This window comes from Desarmillaria tabescens (genome assembly GCF_030435595.1).
Source record: "Desarmillaria tabescens strain CCBAS 213 chromosome Unknown EV420scaffold_5, whole genome shotgun sequence".
Classification (NCBI taxonomy): Eukaryota; Fungi; Basidiomycota; class Agaricomycetes; order Agaricales; family Physalacriaceae; genus Desarmillaria; species Desarmillaria tabescens.
In genome coordinates this window covers 1,452,353-1,469,326 of record NW_026848304.1, presented here as the reverse complement: position 1 = coordinate 1,469,326, position 16,974 = coordinate 1,452,353, and the positions used below count along the sequence as shown (strand labels likewise).

The 16,974-nt window shown below is 48.4% G+C and overlaps 5 protein-coding genes across 5 annotated transcripts; 2 read left to right on the top strand and 3 right to left on the bottom strand.

The window, feature by feature from the left end:
- Nucleotides 1–882: 882 nt before the first annotated feature.
- EV420DRAFT_1618106 (pleiotropic drug resistance ABC transporter) lies at nucleotides 883–6,855 on the bottom strand (the record flags this gene model as incomplete). Its single annotated transcript, XM_060475306.1, has 26 exons — nucleotides 883–1,104; nucleotides 1,165–1,452; nucleotides 1,505–1,559; nucleotides 1,624–1,739; nucleotides 1,793–2,024; nucleotides 2,074–2,200; nucleotides 2,249–2,285; nucleotides 2,336–2,368; nucleotides 2,425–3,544; nucleotides 3,596–3,615; nucleotides 3,670–3,752; nucleotides 3,803–3,940; nucleotides 3,996–4,070; nucleotides 4,130–4,402; nucleotides 4,450–4,613; nucleotides 4,670–4,766; nucleotides 4,816–4,909; nucleotides 4,966–5,059; nucleotides 5,105–5,200; nucleotides 5,252–5,428; nucleotides 5,493–5,553; nucleotides 5,603–5,697; nucleotides 5,751–5,938; nucleotides 5,989–6,237; nucleotides 6,286–6,515; nucleotides 6,765–6,855. 26 exons carry the CDS (start codon nucleotides 6,853–6,855, stop codon nucleotides 883–885), a joined length of 4,455 nt encoding a protein of 1,484 aa, XP_060336573.1.
- A 144-nt stretch (nucleotides 6,856–6,999) lies between these two features.
- EV420DRAFT_1637649 (uncharacterized protein) lies at nucleotides 7,000–8,561 on the top strand (the record flags this gene model as incomplete). Its single annotated transcript, XM_060476737.1, has 8 exons — nucleotides 7,000–7,035; nucleotides 7,089–7,211; nucleotides 7,272–7,493; nucleotides 7,545–7,645; nucleotides 7,694–7,866; nucleotides 7,917–8,024; nucleotides 8,079–8,241; nucleotides 8,291–8,561. 8 exons carry the CDS (start codon nucleotides 7,000–7,002, stop codon nucleotides 8,559–8,561), a joined length of 1,197 nt encoding a protein of 398 aa, XP_060336572.1.
- Nucleotides 8,562–10,390: 1,829 nt separating this feature from the next.
- Nucleotides 10,391–11,329, top strand: EV420DRAFT_1637648 (uncharacterized protein; the record flags this gene model as incomplete). The annotated part of the gene is made up of 1 exon (XM_060476736.1): nucleotides 10,391–11,329. The coding sequence occupies one exon, from the start codon at nucleotides 10,391–10,393 to the stop codon at nucleotides 11,327–11,329; it is 939 nt and encodes a 312-aa protein (XP_060336571.1).
- Nucleotides 11,330–12,890: 1,561 nt separating this feature from the next.
- EV420DRAFT_1637647 (homeodomain transcription factor) lies at nucleotides 12,891–14,455 on the bottom strand (the record flags this gene model as incomplete). Its single annotated transcript, XM_060476735.1, has 5 exons — nucleotides 12,891–13,335; nucleotides 13,387–13,806; nucleotides 13,862–14,015; nucleotides 14,070–14,260; nucleotides 14,313–14,455. The coding sequence occupies 5 exons, from the start codon at nucleotides 14,453–14,455 to the stop codon at nucleotides 12,891–12,893; spliced, it is 1,353 nt and encodes a 450-aa protein (XP_060336570.1).
- A 231-nt stretch (nucleotides 14,456–14,686) lies between these two features.
- Nucleotides 14,687–16,947, bottom strand: EV420DRAFT_1514715 (pantothenate kinase). Its single transcript, XM_060471850.1, has 7 exons — nucleotides 16,775–16,947; nucleotides 16,658–16,723; nucleotides 15,741–16,608; nucleotides 15,470–15,689; nucleotides 15,355–15,416; nucleotides 15,215–15,308; nucleotides 14,687–15,165 (listed from the first exon to the last, which is right to left on the bottom strand). The coding sequence occupies exons 1-7, from the start codon at nucleotides 16,874–16,876 to the stop codon at nucleotides 15,117–15,119; spliced, it is 1,461 nt and encodes a 486-aa protein (XP_060336569.1). The 5' UTR covers nucleotides 16,877–16,947; the 3' UTR covers nucleotides 14,687–15,116.
- Between the last annotated feature and the right edge of the window lie 27 nt (nucleotides 16,948–16,974).

Below are 16,974 nucleotides of genomic sequence, written 5' to 3'. Positions count from 1 at the left end.
CTTTCTCCCTTTCTCCTGGGAATATTGGACCGTCTTGTCTCGCAGAACCGTACTCCCATGTCTGCTTTTCCCAGTCTGGCTGCAAATCTTCCATGTCGCTGCCTTTCTTCCTCCTTGTGAAGACCGACCGTACAAATCCCCACCAAGAGTCAAAGGACATAAGCAGAAAGATGGCGGCGACGGCGACAGTGATACAGAGAACGGTGATTCCAACAATCTTCCATTGTCTTCCGCCGTTAGTAGACGAGTCCGCCGACTGCGGCTTAGATTCTTTGGTAGTGCCTATATGCGTAGGCGGCAGGCCGGTGCTGCTGACCTCGCCCTCGTGACTAGTGCTTGTTGTACTGGCTGACGACTGGATTTGTTCGATAGGTTGGGATAACGATGAGGATGAGGATGAGGATGATGAAGATGACTTGTCGCCGTTCTCGTGTGTATGTGTAGACGCCGTTGTTGTCGATGGCTTCTGGCCTTCTGTCGTAGACGTGGAAGAAACGATAGGAAGAGTACTCGCTCGCGCTTCGGTATTCGTCTCAGCGGGCGTCCTAGAAGTTGAGGATTCTGCAGTTGGAACGAGAAAAGGGAAACCGAAATCTCGAGAAGAGATCGTATAGTTGGCCGTCGGGGATGCGATGACTTGAAGAACCAGCAAATATGTTAGAAATATCTGGAGGAGCATCGAAGCCTTTTGAAGATTTTGCTCCAAGGCGGGCTTGTTGTCGCGACTGTCAAAGGAAGTAACGGGCTTACCCCAACTTCAGATTTCGCGATTCTTATGCTCAAAATATCACGTGTTTGTTGAAATACGTCTGTATGGACCTACAATTGTCCATTCATGTACATCTTTGGGGTTATAAAACAATTAGAAAACGAACGCCTGAATCATTCTACCAGTTTGACCAACGTATGCCAGTCCGGACTTCTCTTGCACATCTCTCTAAACGCACCCCCGACCCGCTGCAACAGTTCCTTCGGTCTCCCAAATTCAACAATCTCACATTGGTCTAGAACAAGGATACGATCATAGTCTATGATTGTTTTCAGCCGGTGAGCGATAGTTATGACGATAGCGCTAGAAAGCTCTTCGCGGATCGTTCGCTGGATCTGTAAAAGCGTGTCTATCAGTCTCTGCGTTTCAAGCTCGCTCTTGCAAGGTGGACAGACCTGATCGTCTAGATGCGAGTCAATCTGAGACGTTGCCTCGTCCATAATAATGATATTTGTCCGCCTCAACATCGCCCGAGCCAATGCCACGAGCTGCCTTTCACCTCCGCTCAAGGATCCTTGGCTGATGGGCATATCGAGGAAGTCGGTCGTGGTGTGGTGAAAAACGTCCATCATATGACATCTTTCTACGACTTCCATACATTCCTGGAAAGTATTCTGATTTAGAGGATCCAGATTGCTACGCAATGTGCCAGAGAAAAGCGAGACGTCCTGGCTGACGATGGTCTAAGCAGAAGGCTGAGGATGAGTATTAGGGTTGCATATAAACTAAGCTTACAATACGGGTCCTCAGATCCTCAAGACCAATCGTTGAGATATCAATACCGTCTATACTAAAAAGAGCGTCAGATCATAGAACCCTCTTCCAGAGTCAAGTAACGTACAATATTTTCCCACCGGCCGGCTCGACCATACGCAGAAGCGAAAGTGCCAACGTAGACTTTCCTGAATGTATTATAAGACTTAGATCGGCCCATACAAATGCGCCGCTCACCAGACCCTGTTCTCCCAACCTGATACCGTCATTAGCTACCCGAAGACCTTACCAAACAGGGAAAAGACATACCACGCCAATCTTCTCCGACGGATTAATAGTGAAAGAAAGACTCTTCAATACTGCGGGCAGGTCTGGCGCGTACTTGACGACAAGATCCTCGACAACAAGTGCTCCAGAGTTTGAGGGCCAGTACGCCGGGGGTCTCGACTTCTCTATGATAGCAGGGGCCTCTTGCGGAAGGTCGAGGTACTCGACAACACGTTCCACGCTATTAAAGTCTAATTCTAGCTGTGCCGCAACTCTACGGAGGGTCAGTACTTCGGAACTCACGATGAACATGGCCGGCTTACCTGACGAGCTGTCGACTGGCTTCGGCAAAGATGCCAGCTTGGACTATGACAATGGCGGCAGCTCCACTTCGCACTCCCATTCGTAACGCGAAGACGGTCGTGGCGAAAACAACAACAGATCCGAGACCTAGAGCGGGAATGAGCTTCTAAACGGGCGTTGATGGCAGGTGCATACAGTCGTATCTCCATCTGAGCCACCCATTTACTAGCCACTATCAGAAAGAATGAGAATGAAATATCAGGACTTCTCAAAGTTACCCACATATACGTGGTCAAAGGTTTGAAATCTGTCAACCTACGATCAGAAATGGTCAGCATAAAATTTCAGGATGCTATACATAATTGCCTAACCTTGGCGTAAAATGCATTCTGATACCTTTGCTCCATCCCAAACGCTCTGACGTGGACTATTCCTCTCAGAAGTTCATCGAAACCTGCGAAAGCGGGCGAGAGCGACACTGACTCCAATCTCCTGAGATCACGCGACGCCCTAATATACGACGGTGCTAAGCGAATATACAACCAAGCGATAAACAACGCAAATGGCGCAAAGGTTGGGACGACCACAAGGACTACCAAGAACGATGCCACAAAATCGAGGATCCCTGAGAGGCATTGCCTCGCGGAATTCTGCAAAGCCCCGTCGATAGTGTTGATATCGCTTGTGAATCGATTCAATATCCGGCCTATGGGCGTAGTATCGAAGAAGCGTGACGGAGCGCGAGTGATTCGGCGGAGTAGCGATAAGAAGAGAGAACGGGAGGCTTGCAAGCTCGCATAGTAACCCAGGGAGATGTAGGAGACGACGGAAAATGCTCCAGCCATCGAAATATAGAAGTAGACCATGAGCCAAGGCTTTACATTGGTATCTGGAGAAGGGAATCCGTTCCAAGGATATTTCACGCTAGAGTTTACTACGTGTGTTATGAATGCGATTAAGGTGGTGTGTTCTTCGTACGCCTCTCCCCACGCAGAGACGAAAACCTGATTGCCGATGTTAATGGAGCGAATCAGGAGCATGAGAGAAAACGTTAGTATCCAAGAAATAACGCCTGCTGCTCGGATGTATGTCAGATATGTTCTCAAAGAGACACGGCCCTCGGCTCGAGCTTCCGCTTGGATGAGCTTCCCGTTTCCGGACTTGTGCTGAATTTTATGCGGCTCAGTATCGTTATTGATTTCGTCCGCTTCGTTCACGGCTGTTGTCACAGATGGTTCCAAATTCTCATCAGAGGTAAATGGCTGGTCCTCCATATCGATAACTTTGTGCAGAATACCTCGATCTTCGAGCTCCTGTACAGATCCCTGATGGAGGACTTTGCCGTGGGATAGCTCTATGATATGGGAAGTGATCGGAAGGCAAAGACCGATATGATGTGTCACTAGAATGATCGTGCGACCCATCGCAAGGTTTCCGGATAAGCAATTTTGTACGAGATGCTGCGCGGTGTGCATATCCACTGCTGCAAGCCTGCGAAGAGGTCATTAAGCTTCACCGGATCATAAATGAGAAAAGACTTACGGATCGTCAAGGAGAATGAACTAAAGACGAGAAAATATTATAAGTGGCAGACCGTACATAAAGACAATGCAGACCTTGGCTTCAGAATACATAGCTCGAGCGAGGGCTATTCTCGCTCTTTGGCCTCCACTGAGCGTTATCCCTTTCTCTCCGATTTCTGTGAAAAGGTGAAGGGGTAACCCATCATGATAAAGTGACACGATGTACCAGTCATGTCACCAGCCTCGAGGACATCCAGGTCTTTAACCAATGCACAGGCCTCCACAACAGTGTTGTATCTTTCTTCGTTGTAGCCAAAAGATGACCCAAATACGATATTATCGCGAATAGTAGCATGTTCTAGCCCTGAGAAACCGTTCATAGCGTCGTTTGTTTTGAGTCTATGAAGAGTAAAACCTACATGGATTCTGGGCGCAGTAAGCTACTTGATGGAAATGCTTGTCCAAGAACACTTTGCCAGACAAGCAGTGCATCTCTGAAACAAACTACAGATGAATAACGGGGTGGTGACAAATTAGTATCATGAGAACTGACCTCCTAGCAGAGCAGATAGCACCGCGCTTTTACCACTTCCTGTTGGACCGCTTATTACCGTCAGTTTGGCGGCCGGAAAAATCACATTCAGTGGTCCCAGTTGAAACTGAGATAAGGATGTGGGCATCTTTGGAGCAGCTCCCCACTCGAACATAGCTTCCAAGAATCCGACATGTCCGGCGTTTTCAGGAGAAGAGCCAGACAAGGTTGATGCCCATTCAGGTACCTCCTCCTCCTCCAAGAACTTTTCAATGCGCTGCATGGACACATAAGCTGCTCGTCTATTAGTCCGCGAATAGGAAAGTATAAGCTCTGTTTACCGTGAAGTATGGCAAAAATCTGGCCCGGTAGTGAAGTCATGGGCCCCTGAAGCTGTGAAAAAAGTGCAATGGCAGTGAATGCCTTCGAAACTGTCAGACGTTGACCTGCTATTAAGGTATAGCAAAGGAAGGTCGTCAGCGCAGTTGCCGAGGGCATCCATGTCCTATTACCCGCATACAATGTAAGGACAGTGACGAGGTGAAAATGCAAGCGACAGACCAAATGAAAGAAATCAAGGTGGCCACAATATTCTCTTTAACACGCCACTTGAGCTCCGTTTCGCGCGCCTGTTCCGTCTTTGATGACCAATAGTACTCTGCAACAGAAGATAAGCAATAATGTCCCCCAGAAGAACTGTATCCTACCCCATCCGTAGAACTTCAAGAATCTTATATTCTGCAGAAGCTCGTTTACGATACCCATCCTGGCGTCTTTTGCCTTCCAAGATGCTCTGGTGATCTGAGGGAAGATCGTTAGATAAGGAGAACTGGACAAGAATACTTCAAGGCTATTACCGATATGTTATAAGTAGCGAGCGGATAGTTAAACACGTATGCGACGAGAACAACGACCACGCCTGAAAGCGCTTGCCCATCCCATGACACTGATCTTTCCGTTTGAGTCTGATTTTATTTGCCAAACAAAGGAGCATACTTGTAAAGGAACACGAGCGCAATGACCAAACGAATTGGCGATGTGATTATCCTAGAGAATTCCCAAAATCTTTGAGACACAGCATACGCGTCGCCTCTGATAACAAATTAAGGTCTCGGACCGTACGAATCGAATTTAGAAGCTTACTGCATTAAATTGACTATTTTACCAAGATGTGCACCGTCTTCTTTCTCGGAGCCTTCGTGCTTCACTTGACCTTCAACGTTCTGTCTTCTCAGTGATTTGTAATGCAAAGCACAGAATAGTTGTCCACGAGTCCGTTCATAGCACCTTCTAGTATGCCAGCCTTGGAACAGGTTCCAGCTGGGCGAAGGAAAGATGCGCTAGAAAAGTAACGGTAGCCCAGTAATATGCATCTTGCCTTGACTCCGGACTGTCTTTCGCTAAGGCCGACAGGATTTCCTGAAGAGCATATGCCGGAAGGAAACCTAGGTAACTTAGGCTCTATCAGTCAACAGGTATGACAACTTCACTTACCAACAATAGCACTCCACAATTCCAGGACAACATCCAGGATCAGGTCAAGAGAATTAGACACAACCAAAAATCGGATCAAGGAGTGATTAGGATATCTGCAGGATCAGAATATCGATGATGGTACAGGATGCACTGACGGTGACTGTACCGTTTATTGTATTCAAGGTATTTATTGAAGAGATTCTTATGCCGGAAATAAGGCGATAAACTCCATACATCACTTTCGTTCAGGGTCCGAGCATTGGCAAGGCTGAAGATTGGTTCAATGAATGAAAACGTGAACCAACTCCATAGTGTCACATCATCTTCGGGCATGGACAGCGATATAGATGGTATCTGACGTCGCGCTTTTAAAAAGGATCCCAATACCAATTCAAGAAGCGTACATCTTTGCATTGGGCAATATTCAGTGCAGGACGCACTCGCTGCACAGGCAGAGTGCCCGCAATATACACAAAAAGGCTTGCTGTAATCAAGCAGAATGAATTAAGCACTACTACTCTACCATCATAAGCCTTCGTGATTTCCACGCTGAGCCTTGCGAGTGACGTGAAAGCCTGAAGAAAGGCGTAGAGGACCGAAAGATAAGGCGGTGTAACAGGGAGCAAGACAGCAGTTCTGCATAAAATATAACACTGAAAACGGGGTGAGGTCCCCAGCTATCGATAATAGAGAAGGCTTACCCAAGAAAACGCGGCTAAGAGAGACGTTGAGGAAAGTGAAGGATCGTTGAGGACTAGGGCATATACAAGACAGCCCAGCCAGCCAAAAGCTTGAAGACACGCAAGAGTAGACAGAGCACGGGACAGTGGAACAGATGGTATAGCAGGCTCCCCGATGGGATCCACCAGATCCGCCAAGGTCAGAAAATTTTTGAACGGGGCCACGAAGCACCGGTATACTTTCCTAACGCCTTTGGGAAAACGTAGTCTTGACCCAACATCATAGGCAACTGCGTATACAACGACTGCTGACGACAGCGTCTCCCAGAAAAACGTCGACCTGTAGGAGATATGGTTAGCCTCGCCACCTTGCCGCATTGCAACGAGGAAAAAAGAGTAACGATCAGTTACCCAGTGTATGATCTCATACGCAAGAAAGCGTTCGTATAATAGGGAACTAGAGAATCATCCCAAGAAAAGAAAAACATAAATACGTGTACTTACCCCGAGCCCATCTTTGGTTGAATAGAAGATGGTGGAAAGAAGAAGAAAAGCAACGGCCCGATTAAGACCGACCCAGACGCGTGACATCATGTGTGACATTACATACTACTTAATCAAGACCGTGGCGTCAATATTCCGGCTTGAACTCCTACCATCGTCAGTACTGCTGACTCCTTCATTCCTACCAATCGACAGCAAGGACGACCTTGCAATTCGATATCCCTGCTCATAATGTCACAACGTGAGCCTCTTTGGTACTGCCACGAAGTACGTCCAGTCATCGTGTTAGTTGTTGTTGGGACTCAGTAATCAACGCACAGTGCGGCGCGGAGTCACGGCCTTTAATGGTGAGAGGTGGAGTGCTCTCTTCAACTGCTCTTATTGATGGATACAAGATTCCGGAACCAGCGTGTGCTTCATGTCATAGCTCATTTGTCGAAAAGGTATTGATTGACCCACCCGATACCCCATTTGAACAAGCACAAATGTAATGTATTTCGTAGATGGACAATCCATCGGATGACCCACGAGACTTTGGGCATCCTTTGGATACTGGAGATTTGGACTCAGATGTTTATATTCGTCCGTTCATGTTATCTCGACTGCTGTACACGATGCCTCAACTTGATACAGCTGCCCTTCAAAACCTATTCGGCATCTCGCCCTCAAGAAACTTTGAAAGGGAGCATCGAGGCTCCTTTGGTGGCCGTTCTGAAACTAGCTCCGTGAGTCGCATCGCAAAATTGCATGTCATCATATTTTTAAACATCTGTCAGGCTCCGAGTGTAACTTTTTCGGTAAGAAATGATAATGGTATAAGAACATACACGTTTGGGGGAGGTAATACACTGGGAGGCAGACCACCAACCATGTCAGAGTGCGTAACTTGTATAAAATGTGCTTGAGCTGACACGAACGAAAGTAGGTTTCATAGAGATTCTGGTGTAGATCGTCACGATCCCAGCATCAATGGCTCGCTCATGGCTCAGTATCTAATGGCCCTTCTTGGCGGTCCAACGGGGTCTTTGAACGAGATGTTTGCGCGTGGGTTTGGTGCAGAAAATGGCCGGATGGGTGACTATGTCTTCAATCAAGAAGGTAAGCTTGTCGGCCAGTTGGAATATATATCCTCTGAAATTTTTGCATAGCATTGGATCAAATTATCACGCAACTAATGGAAAGCAACGCGCATCATCCTGTTCCTGCCACTGACCAAATAATGGAGAAACTCCCTAGGGAAGTTTTAGAAATAGGATGTACGTTCACATCAAGGCTCTGATGTCATAGCTAAACTAACCTAACGCAAAAAGCTCCTACTCTCCGTAAAGACTGCGCTGTATGCAAAGAGCAGTTCTCCCTCGAGACTGAAGATCCTGGGGAGCAAGTTGTTGTGACTCTGCCTTGCAGTCACCCTTTCCATGAACCATGCATATTACCTTGGCTAAAATCCAGTGGAACTTGTCCCGTATGCAGGTAAGTGACCATGTGCACCCGAGATACCCAAGAGGCTTACTTCATACAGACATCAGCTGATCGCACAACCTGAGCACTATAGTCCACAACCCGGCCCTAGTCAGGCCAGCGGCAACAACCGCAGGACTCCTTCTCGATCGCGGTCACCGGGAGGCGATCCCTCTGGAATTTTCCAGTCACTGTTTGGGTCGTCCATGCGTTTTGACCGCTCATCCACAGGCGGTAACTCATCATCATCATCAGCGCCTCCAGACCAACGCAACAGCAGCTCAAGTCGAGGTGGAAATCACGTACCCGGTGGATGGGATGATCTTGATTAATCGAACTCGGGAAGGTAAACCAGCATTAGCGGATAATTCTATGTTCCTGTAATTGTTTGACTGTCACTCTGTGTTTCTGCGCATTTGTATAGACTGTTTTCCAACTATGAATAACATTGGAATACCAAGGTTCGACGGCGAGATGAGCACGACAAAGTGGGTAAATATCCGTTGCAAACGTTTTAATAGAGCTTCAGTCCTTTCATGTGTGTGGAGAACGTTCAGAAAGAAACCAGGTTCACACTCGTGGTAGACCTTCACTCGGATTCACAAATAATTGTCTCAAATTCAACACGAAATCAACGAGTAAGTGTATACAATATACAAGAGTGGGAATGTCTGGACCTGATGAAAGGACTAGCCTCCATGGCAACTAGCCGTCCGTCAGGAGTATGTGTGGACTTCAGTGAAGGATGTTGTATCGGATGTTATGTACGTGTTCAAGGATGTTATTTCGGTTTCATCAGGCTTATTGTAACGCACAGCGGGAAGCATGACCGGGAGATGTAATCCGAATACGTACACATGCGTTACACAGGCATAGCCTCCATAACTTAGAGCCACAGCGATGTCAGTTTTACAAGTCGAAGCTGTTCCAAGTTCATACCATCGATAATAGATGTTATATTATCGGATCAAAGAGTGTAAAGTAAGCACGGGATCACATCAGCGGATAGCAGTCTTTGGAAAGGCCAAGAGATCAGTAGCCAACAGCAGATATATCAGTCACATCCGGGAAGTCAAGACGCAAACGGTAGGCTTAGCGCTCAAGGCTGATCATGTACAGTGAATTTGGAGCTGAGCGCTGAGATGGATTCTTAGACTCATGGTTCAGAATATTCTTAACAGACGTGCACTGCAAGTATTGTACTCCAGCCCCGGAAAGGATAATGCCCGTATCACGTACTATCGAGTGAGTGTTCCATAGAATGTTCAGATGAGCTGGCGGTGACCTCAGAACCAATGGACGAACGGGAAACGCGAGGCCAGGTGGTGGGTTTATATATTGTTGAAATTCGTCCGAAGAATTCTCAATGTGGGACAGTGGCCGTAGTCTGCGGATTGAATAATCGTCTGACGGATTAAGTACTTGCTGGTTTCGTTAGCGTCGAGACGGAGGCGAGCAAAGCTCCTAAGCAAGTCAATAGTAGGTGCGAGATTTCGTCGGACTGGACGTGCCGTGAATTCATTCAATGTCGAACAGAGCTTGGACTAGTAGGACATAATAATTTGGTGGTGCGTTTATCGGCTTTCTCGAATGTAGCTTTACTTGTTCAAGTTCAACACGTGGCTGTGCAGAGAGGAGGCAGATCCAGTTCGGAGATTGCAAACTGCGATTTCTCTTCTCTGACGCAGTTTTCTAGTTCTGCTGTTCTCCGCTGCTCCCTGCCACGGTCTTCTCTTCTGACCCAAGTACTGCGGTCTTCCTTTCTCCCAGCCGTATTTAAGGTTACCTTTTACTACGCAATTATCCGTGTGGTGATGGGGACAACTTGAAGAAATTTTACGTCTAGCGACACCCTGGTCAGGTCTTGCGACGGCGCTGTTCATGCCTACTGCCAGAGGGAAATATTGACCCCTGGACGCTGCACTACCAGCAGTCGCTGGGTGAAGAATGACGCTGCAGCGGCGGTTGCCAGAAGAATCAGATTCTTTTCAATAATCGTCGCCTAGGCCGCAGAAACTTCACGTCATGTCAGTGTCCCCAGAAAGGCAATCGTTAGGTACAGCCTTTTCTTTTCTTTCCGAAGGCGAGCTGACTCAAATAAATACGGCACGTAGTGAATGGAAATGTTCGGCCTTTTTGCCCTCTTTTCCACGACGGTACCATGTCCAAGCCATCGGTCGTCACCTCCCGGTCGACCTTGATGCACGCTTCCCTTGCCTATCTTTCAGACGAGATACGCACCCTGGACTCAATTATCACCTCCCCGTCGTCTTTGCCGTCGTCCTGCTCATCACTTCTCGCGATGCCCACCGAAATCCTGCTTCTAATACGTTCTCACCTCCTTCTCGCGGTCACCACCGAACTAATGGACCGCTCAACTTCTGCGCTGAAGCGCTACGAATCCTCGCTGCGCGTCCTTCTATGTGCAGATTGCATTGCGTATAACCAGGATGTGTACGGGAAAGATATATGGGAATGGGAGCAGTTTTCGGGAGCCTGTTCGTGCGCTGACATCGTGACGCCTCGTATTCGCCATCTTCCCACCACTACCATCAACCCCAAACGTTTCGTTGATCGCGTTCATTGGCTCGAATACTATCTCTCTCGGAAATCGCTTCGTCTCCTCCGCGGTCGCCCGACATCATCTAACAAATCACAAGACGTGATCTGGGAGGCCGTGTCCGTCGTGCTGGAGAATTTTGGATGCAAGGTTGTCATGAGAAACCCACATTACCGACACTTTCTTCCACTATTGCACGACAAAACTGTTGTCGTCGTTCCTGAGACGGAGTGCGAATCGTGGTGGTTGACCGGAGTCACGCTGAATCGGGTGGACAGAGACCTCGGCCTGTCTTTGCATCATCACAACGTTCTTGAAGATCCCGTTGATGGCGTCTCCCCCCCTCCCAGTGTTTCACGGTCGTTTCACTGCTCCCAACGGAAACAGGCCTTCACCCGCCAATCTTCTATCCTTCGTCCTACCATGGTAAACATCAGCGATGCGCTTAGCGCCCTCTTTGCCATTCCCGTTGCGTTTGTGACATTCATTCTCGCGATTCTTTGTTTTTATTCACGACCAGGTGCATTCAGAATCATGTGATGGCTGGTATGCTCTCAGTTTACATGTACGGTTCTATCTTTCTTCTCGCTCCCCACGAACATCTTTGCAACGCATCTTTACTCCACATCACCTTCAATTAATACTTCACTGGATCATCTTCGTCTTCTCATTCATCCCGAAACTTGTATCATATTTGTATTCCTCCCGCCTTTCGCGCTGTTACTGGGTTCCTCCTGTATATATCATCGACGACTCCGATATTATTACCTACCAACTAGAGCCTTCTCTGTCATGCATGCCCGCTTCGGCTACTTCTTGCATTGGTTGAAACCCCGAGGGCTGAGGCACCACTTCCAATAGCCTCGGGGGCTCGGCAAAGACTTTTAGAATTCGAAGTTGCAAGCAAGTGCCGATCGTCATTCTTTAGAAGGGCACTTGTTTAGTTGCCGTGCGATACTGGCCCACCTTGTGATAAACGAGGCATTATTGGTCGATACTAGCAAGCTAGCGGAGTCCTTGGAAGCCTGTCACCTGTACCACTTGTTCCAGCCTTTTCTCGTCTTGTAATTTAGGTGATCAGTAAACGACGTGACCATAGGTTGGACTTCTTCAAGAAACAGCTTTTGAATTATACAAAATATATACAGAAGTCGTAGTTCCACGCGCATCTACCAGCATGAGTCGACATGACTCGTTAGACAACAAAGAGAAGCGAACTGTGTGATTATTTCAAGTTTGAAGCCGCGAAGGTTATTTATAAAAGCCCTACATATGTGTGACACGACCAAGATACGAAATGTTCACACTGCTGTCGGTATGAATGCACGATGCATGATGCATGACCCGGGAAGCTGATAGTAATTTCCGGCATGATCTCAACACGAGAAGGAATTTCCTTCTCCCCGTTGGCCCGGTATCGACGAAAACGACGGGAAACAGATGAACCAAGGCAACGTTAACCGACTCCAGATCCAAGGCCGCGATCAATGTTAATGAGTAAAAAACAATGATGCATCGCTGCGATCAGCCGACTTGCCAGAAGAGAAGAGATAAGTATGTGCACCAAAAATATCCAAGGCCCCAGGTCTGATAAGACTAGGTAAATGTTCCAACATAACACCGTAAACTCCAAAAGGTCACTGGCGCAGAACAGGAGCGTCACTGACATGGGCTGCGGTCCAGGCACGAAAATTCACTTTTACTATTTCCAACTAAATGGGGGTATCAAATATTAGAATAACATTTTATCGTCCAGCACCTAACCACCATCGAGGGACTAGCACGAACGAGAGATAGAGAGTAACGGGGCTACATATCGGTGAGTATAACACAGGATGGAGGGGACAATAATATCAATATCACACGACGAGCGCAACAGAGTAGGGGGTTATTGGGACAGATGATGACATATGAGATGCAAAACGTTAACGAGAATTAAGACAGAACAATACAATAACGGAGACGGTGTCGCAAGCCACCATACGAGGTCCCGACGAAAAGTCGTTTTTAATTGGATAAACAATGCAGAGTGAGTGTCTAAAGGGACATACAGGGTCAATATAACATAGTGGTAGCAGCAGATGAGGGATGACGTACAATGTTAATGCACATATTGTTGCTGGAAGCTGAGTAGGAGGAAGGCATCTTCCGCCTTAATACCGCTAGTGAATTTCATGGTAGCACGTTCGAGTTCGACGTAGTTGATCAGAGCATCAAGGGGCACAGCAAAAGGCTGTCGAGAGGGTGACGGCATCGTACGAGGAGGAGGCGACGGTGATGGCGATGGAGTAACGGCTTCCTGGATCTCCTCGTCGCTGCCAATGTCGTCAGAATGAGCGACAGTAGGATGAGGCTCCTCATCATAGTCCATCGCATCATCAGATGAGGACGAAGGAGACCCATAGCGTGACGCTGAAGCGGAGTGCAGTTGCGAAGAATAAGGGAACCCATAGTCATCGTCGTCGTCACCGCTTCCACTCTTCTTTGCACGTCTCCGAGATGTCTGACGCAAGTTTCGGAACCAGTTGGTCACTTTACCGAGGTCCCTGGGAAAAAGGGTTTGTCAATGCTTGGGGATCAGATGGGGAGTGGCTCACATTCCGATTTCGTGAGCAAGAACGGAGCGTTCTTCGATTGTTGGGGTGGGGTTCTTGTCAAACAAGCCTTTGAGGGCCTCCAATTGGTGCGGTTCGGGGCGGGCCCTCCGAAGACGGGAGCTCATGCTGTAAGGAGTCGCACTCCGCCTTGAAGAGGAGCGCCTTAGACTGGGAGGAGAATCATCTTGTGTCGATGACTGTGCACTGGGGGAACGTCGACCTCGAGAAAGGGCTAGCGAAGGATGGTTGTTGGCCGGGGGAAGAGCCAATGAAGGATGCCTGTTGGCGGGAGGAAATGCAGAATAGGACCGGGTCTCTGAAGGATACTCGGCCTGCATAGGCGCCTCTAGGTCATCCTCTTTTCGTTTTTTAGCAAGACTGCGTTGATTTTGGAACCAGTTGGTAACGCTCTGGTAGCGCCTAAAATGGAAATCAGCTAAATCATCACGATCGTCAAAAAATGAAAGGGACTCACATGCCAGTGCGCTCGGCTAGGATCTGTCTCTGTTCAGTGGTAGGATGGGGATTGACACTGTATACCCTTTTGAGTTCATCGGCCTGGTCGGGAGTTGGGCGCAGTCTGAGACGCCTGGGCATGCTGTCGTTCTCTGAATTGAAATGAGGAGGCTCTGTGTGATTTGGGGTCAGATGTGTGAAAAAGTGATAAAGAAAGTTGAATGCACCAAGGAGATAATCGTCGTCCTGGTAGTCGCCCAGTTCTGAAGGACGGGGAGTAGTGGAAGCAGAGGACGAATTGGAGGGGAGCTGGGGATTTATCCGGGGGCTGTCGTAGGGAAGGCTGCGCTGGGCAACGGTTCGTTTCTTTGTGCTGGCCCGTTTGTTCTGAAACCAAGAGTTGACAGTCTTTGTCTCCCTGAAAAGACGATGGGTGACTGCTGAAGAAAGAAAATGAAAGAAAGACAGACATTCCCAGCTGCTCCGCCAAAGAAGTGCGAACTTCGAGGGCAGGATGCTCGTCCCTTTCGTACAACTCGTTGAGTGCAGCGAGCTGCTCAGGCGAATGGCGGTTGCGAGGTTTCTTTGGACGGTCGGCAGTGGAGGGAGGCATCGCAGAAGGGACAGGAAGTGGAAAGCAACAAAGAGCAAGGTTTAAGAAAGAGCCGTGTTATGACAAACCATATTGAGTTATGATATGCAGTACACCATCATTACTCTTCCGTGCAAAACTTTTTTTTTCTCTTTTTCTCTTTGCATCCGTCGCTGGCTGGCACTCTGCATCGTCTTGAGCATCCTCAGCGGATATGGTACTAGTCGTATATTAATGTATGTAGCGTTCGCTGGCAGCTGCATCAGACGATAATCCCACTTTGTTCGCTTGCCTCGGATTGCTCCCACGATGCTTTTACCATATCGAGCTACTTTACAGCAATAATTAGATTCTGTCATTTCTGCTGACCGACGGGTGGCCTCTATCGTCCCTCCTCAGACTCGATTTCTCATTTGATAAAGTCCGGGACATCCCTCGGCCTCTCACTCACCGTTTTTCCGGTCGACAGCGTATCCATCTGCTAACGCCGCTACATTTTCCATCAGGATTTGCATGCCAGACACGAGGTAGCATACTTGGTGCTGTTTCAGTCATGAGCGCTAACTTGTCGGACACGAGCCTTCGGCGTAATTAGTGGTCTATCATTGCCATCAGCTGATAATGTAGGGTAACTGTTTAAATATGCAAATTCCACAGGTATCTTTTCTTTCCCTTCCCTTCCTTAGGCATCTTCCGGAGTCATGTTCTTTAGCCACGCTCCTATGGCTCCCCTGAAAATGGGTCAGAACCGCGATACATAAATGTCCCTGAAATACCCACAAGAATCCTTCGTGACGTAGGAATAAGGCACGTTTCGTGCCCTTGCTCCAGAACCGGATCGCATAAGACAAAGTCGTTATTGTAGCAGCATGCCCTACGCGTGGAATCAGCGGGAGTAACAAAGAAGCACATCCACCTACCTCGAATAAAGCATCCACCAAAGTAAATTCTCTCCAGATTGTACTTTTCGGCATTCATGTACCTGCAAATCTTTTTAAGCTATCAGATAAATGTGCGCAAGGTACGGCCACCTACGCAATTTGTCCAATGTTATTCGAAACACCGTAAAGCAGGCTTTTACTAATATCCTCGGGGGTGAATTTACCCTTCTCGCCGCCCTTCTTGAACACTTTGCCAAAGGAACTGGCAATCATTGTCGACTTCAAGCCAAGTTTGGAATAATCCTGTCCGTAGATATCGCCGACCAGCATATCCACTGAGGAATTATCGCCATTCTCCGAGAACTTGAGCATCTCTATAATCACCCAAGTCAGATCATCCCGGGCATATTGACGGAGAAACATACCATCGAATGTCGTCGCTGGTGTCAGCAGACTGAGCAGTCCCCACAATGTTCCACCACCCAGACTGGTACCGCTGACACGTTCAAACTTGCCGTCCTCGTCCACCTTGATAATCGACACTCCAGAACCAATGTTCACCAGGAGGCACGGCAGCTGCGGTGTTGGATGTGACTCGAATGTTACAGAATATGTCGGAGGATTGGGACTGGGCCGCTCAAAGACTCCGTTGGCGCCATTTTTGACCGGTACAGAGTGGGACACGCTCTGGATGAGCTCGTCTGAAAAATAGTACACCTCGTCTGGAATGAGGGTGATAAACTTCAGCCCTTCAATAAGACACTCCATCTCATCCTCTCGTCGCACCTCGACGCACAGCTGATCCTTGAATAGCTCGTAGAACTTGTGCGCTCCGCCTCCGGTAGCCATGATCTTCACGCCCTTGCGCATGTCCTCTATCGATACCTCGTTCACCTTGGCTGAGCGCTCTATCAACTCCTGAATGAACGCCACGCATTCGTGGATGTTGTCCGTCTCGAACCGCTCGAAATTGAGGGACCCGCCTGGGAAGTGCTGGGAAGTTCTCCGGAGCATGGAGTCGCGGAGAAGACCATTGCTGTCCAAGCTGGACAGACCGCTGAGACCGTGGTTTTGAGCATCGAGAACGAGCGGTGTTAGAGCGCCGCTGAGCTTGACATGGGAGGAACCGGACGGGGAAGAGGAGGAGGGGTTGGCGTCATTGGACGGAGAGATGGATCGTGGCGTTGATATATTGCTGGGCGAACTGGACCCATGGGTGGCAGCTATAGAAGGCGACGAAGGTGGCTCTGGGGACCGTGTAAAGTACACGACTTTAGCGAGAGAACCGCCAATCTGAAAGACGGTGAGTTCCGTTGGGGAAACCATTTAAACAGAGACTCACGTCTACCGCGATATGCGACACTGGCTCTATGTGGTTTGGAAGGTATATTCCCCGGCTGTCCCTCGTCTGTACGAGTCGTGTGAGCTGGGCACCGCCGGGGCAAGAGCAAATTCTCACCTCGGGCGACTCTTCCGACAGGATGACTGCGCCTCTGGTGTCCACATGAATGACCTTTGCGGACGGCAAAGACGGGCTATTCAAGGTATAGTTAGAGGGCATTGCGCGACGTCCAACGGTTAATGGTGGTGACAGCCCTGGACCAGAACATAAGGTCGTTGGTGGTCAGAATTCATTCTTTATCTTACGATTATGTATGA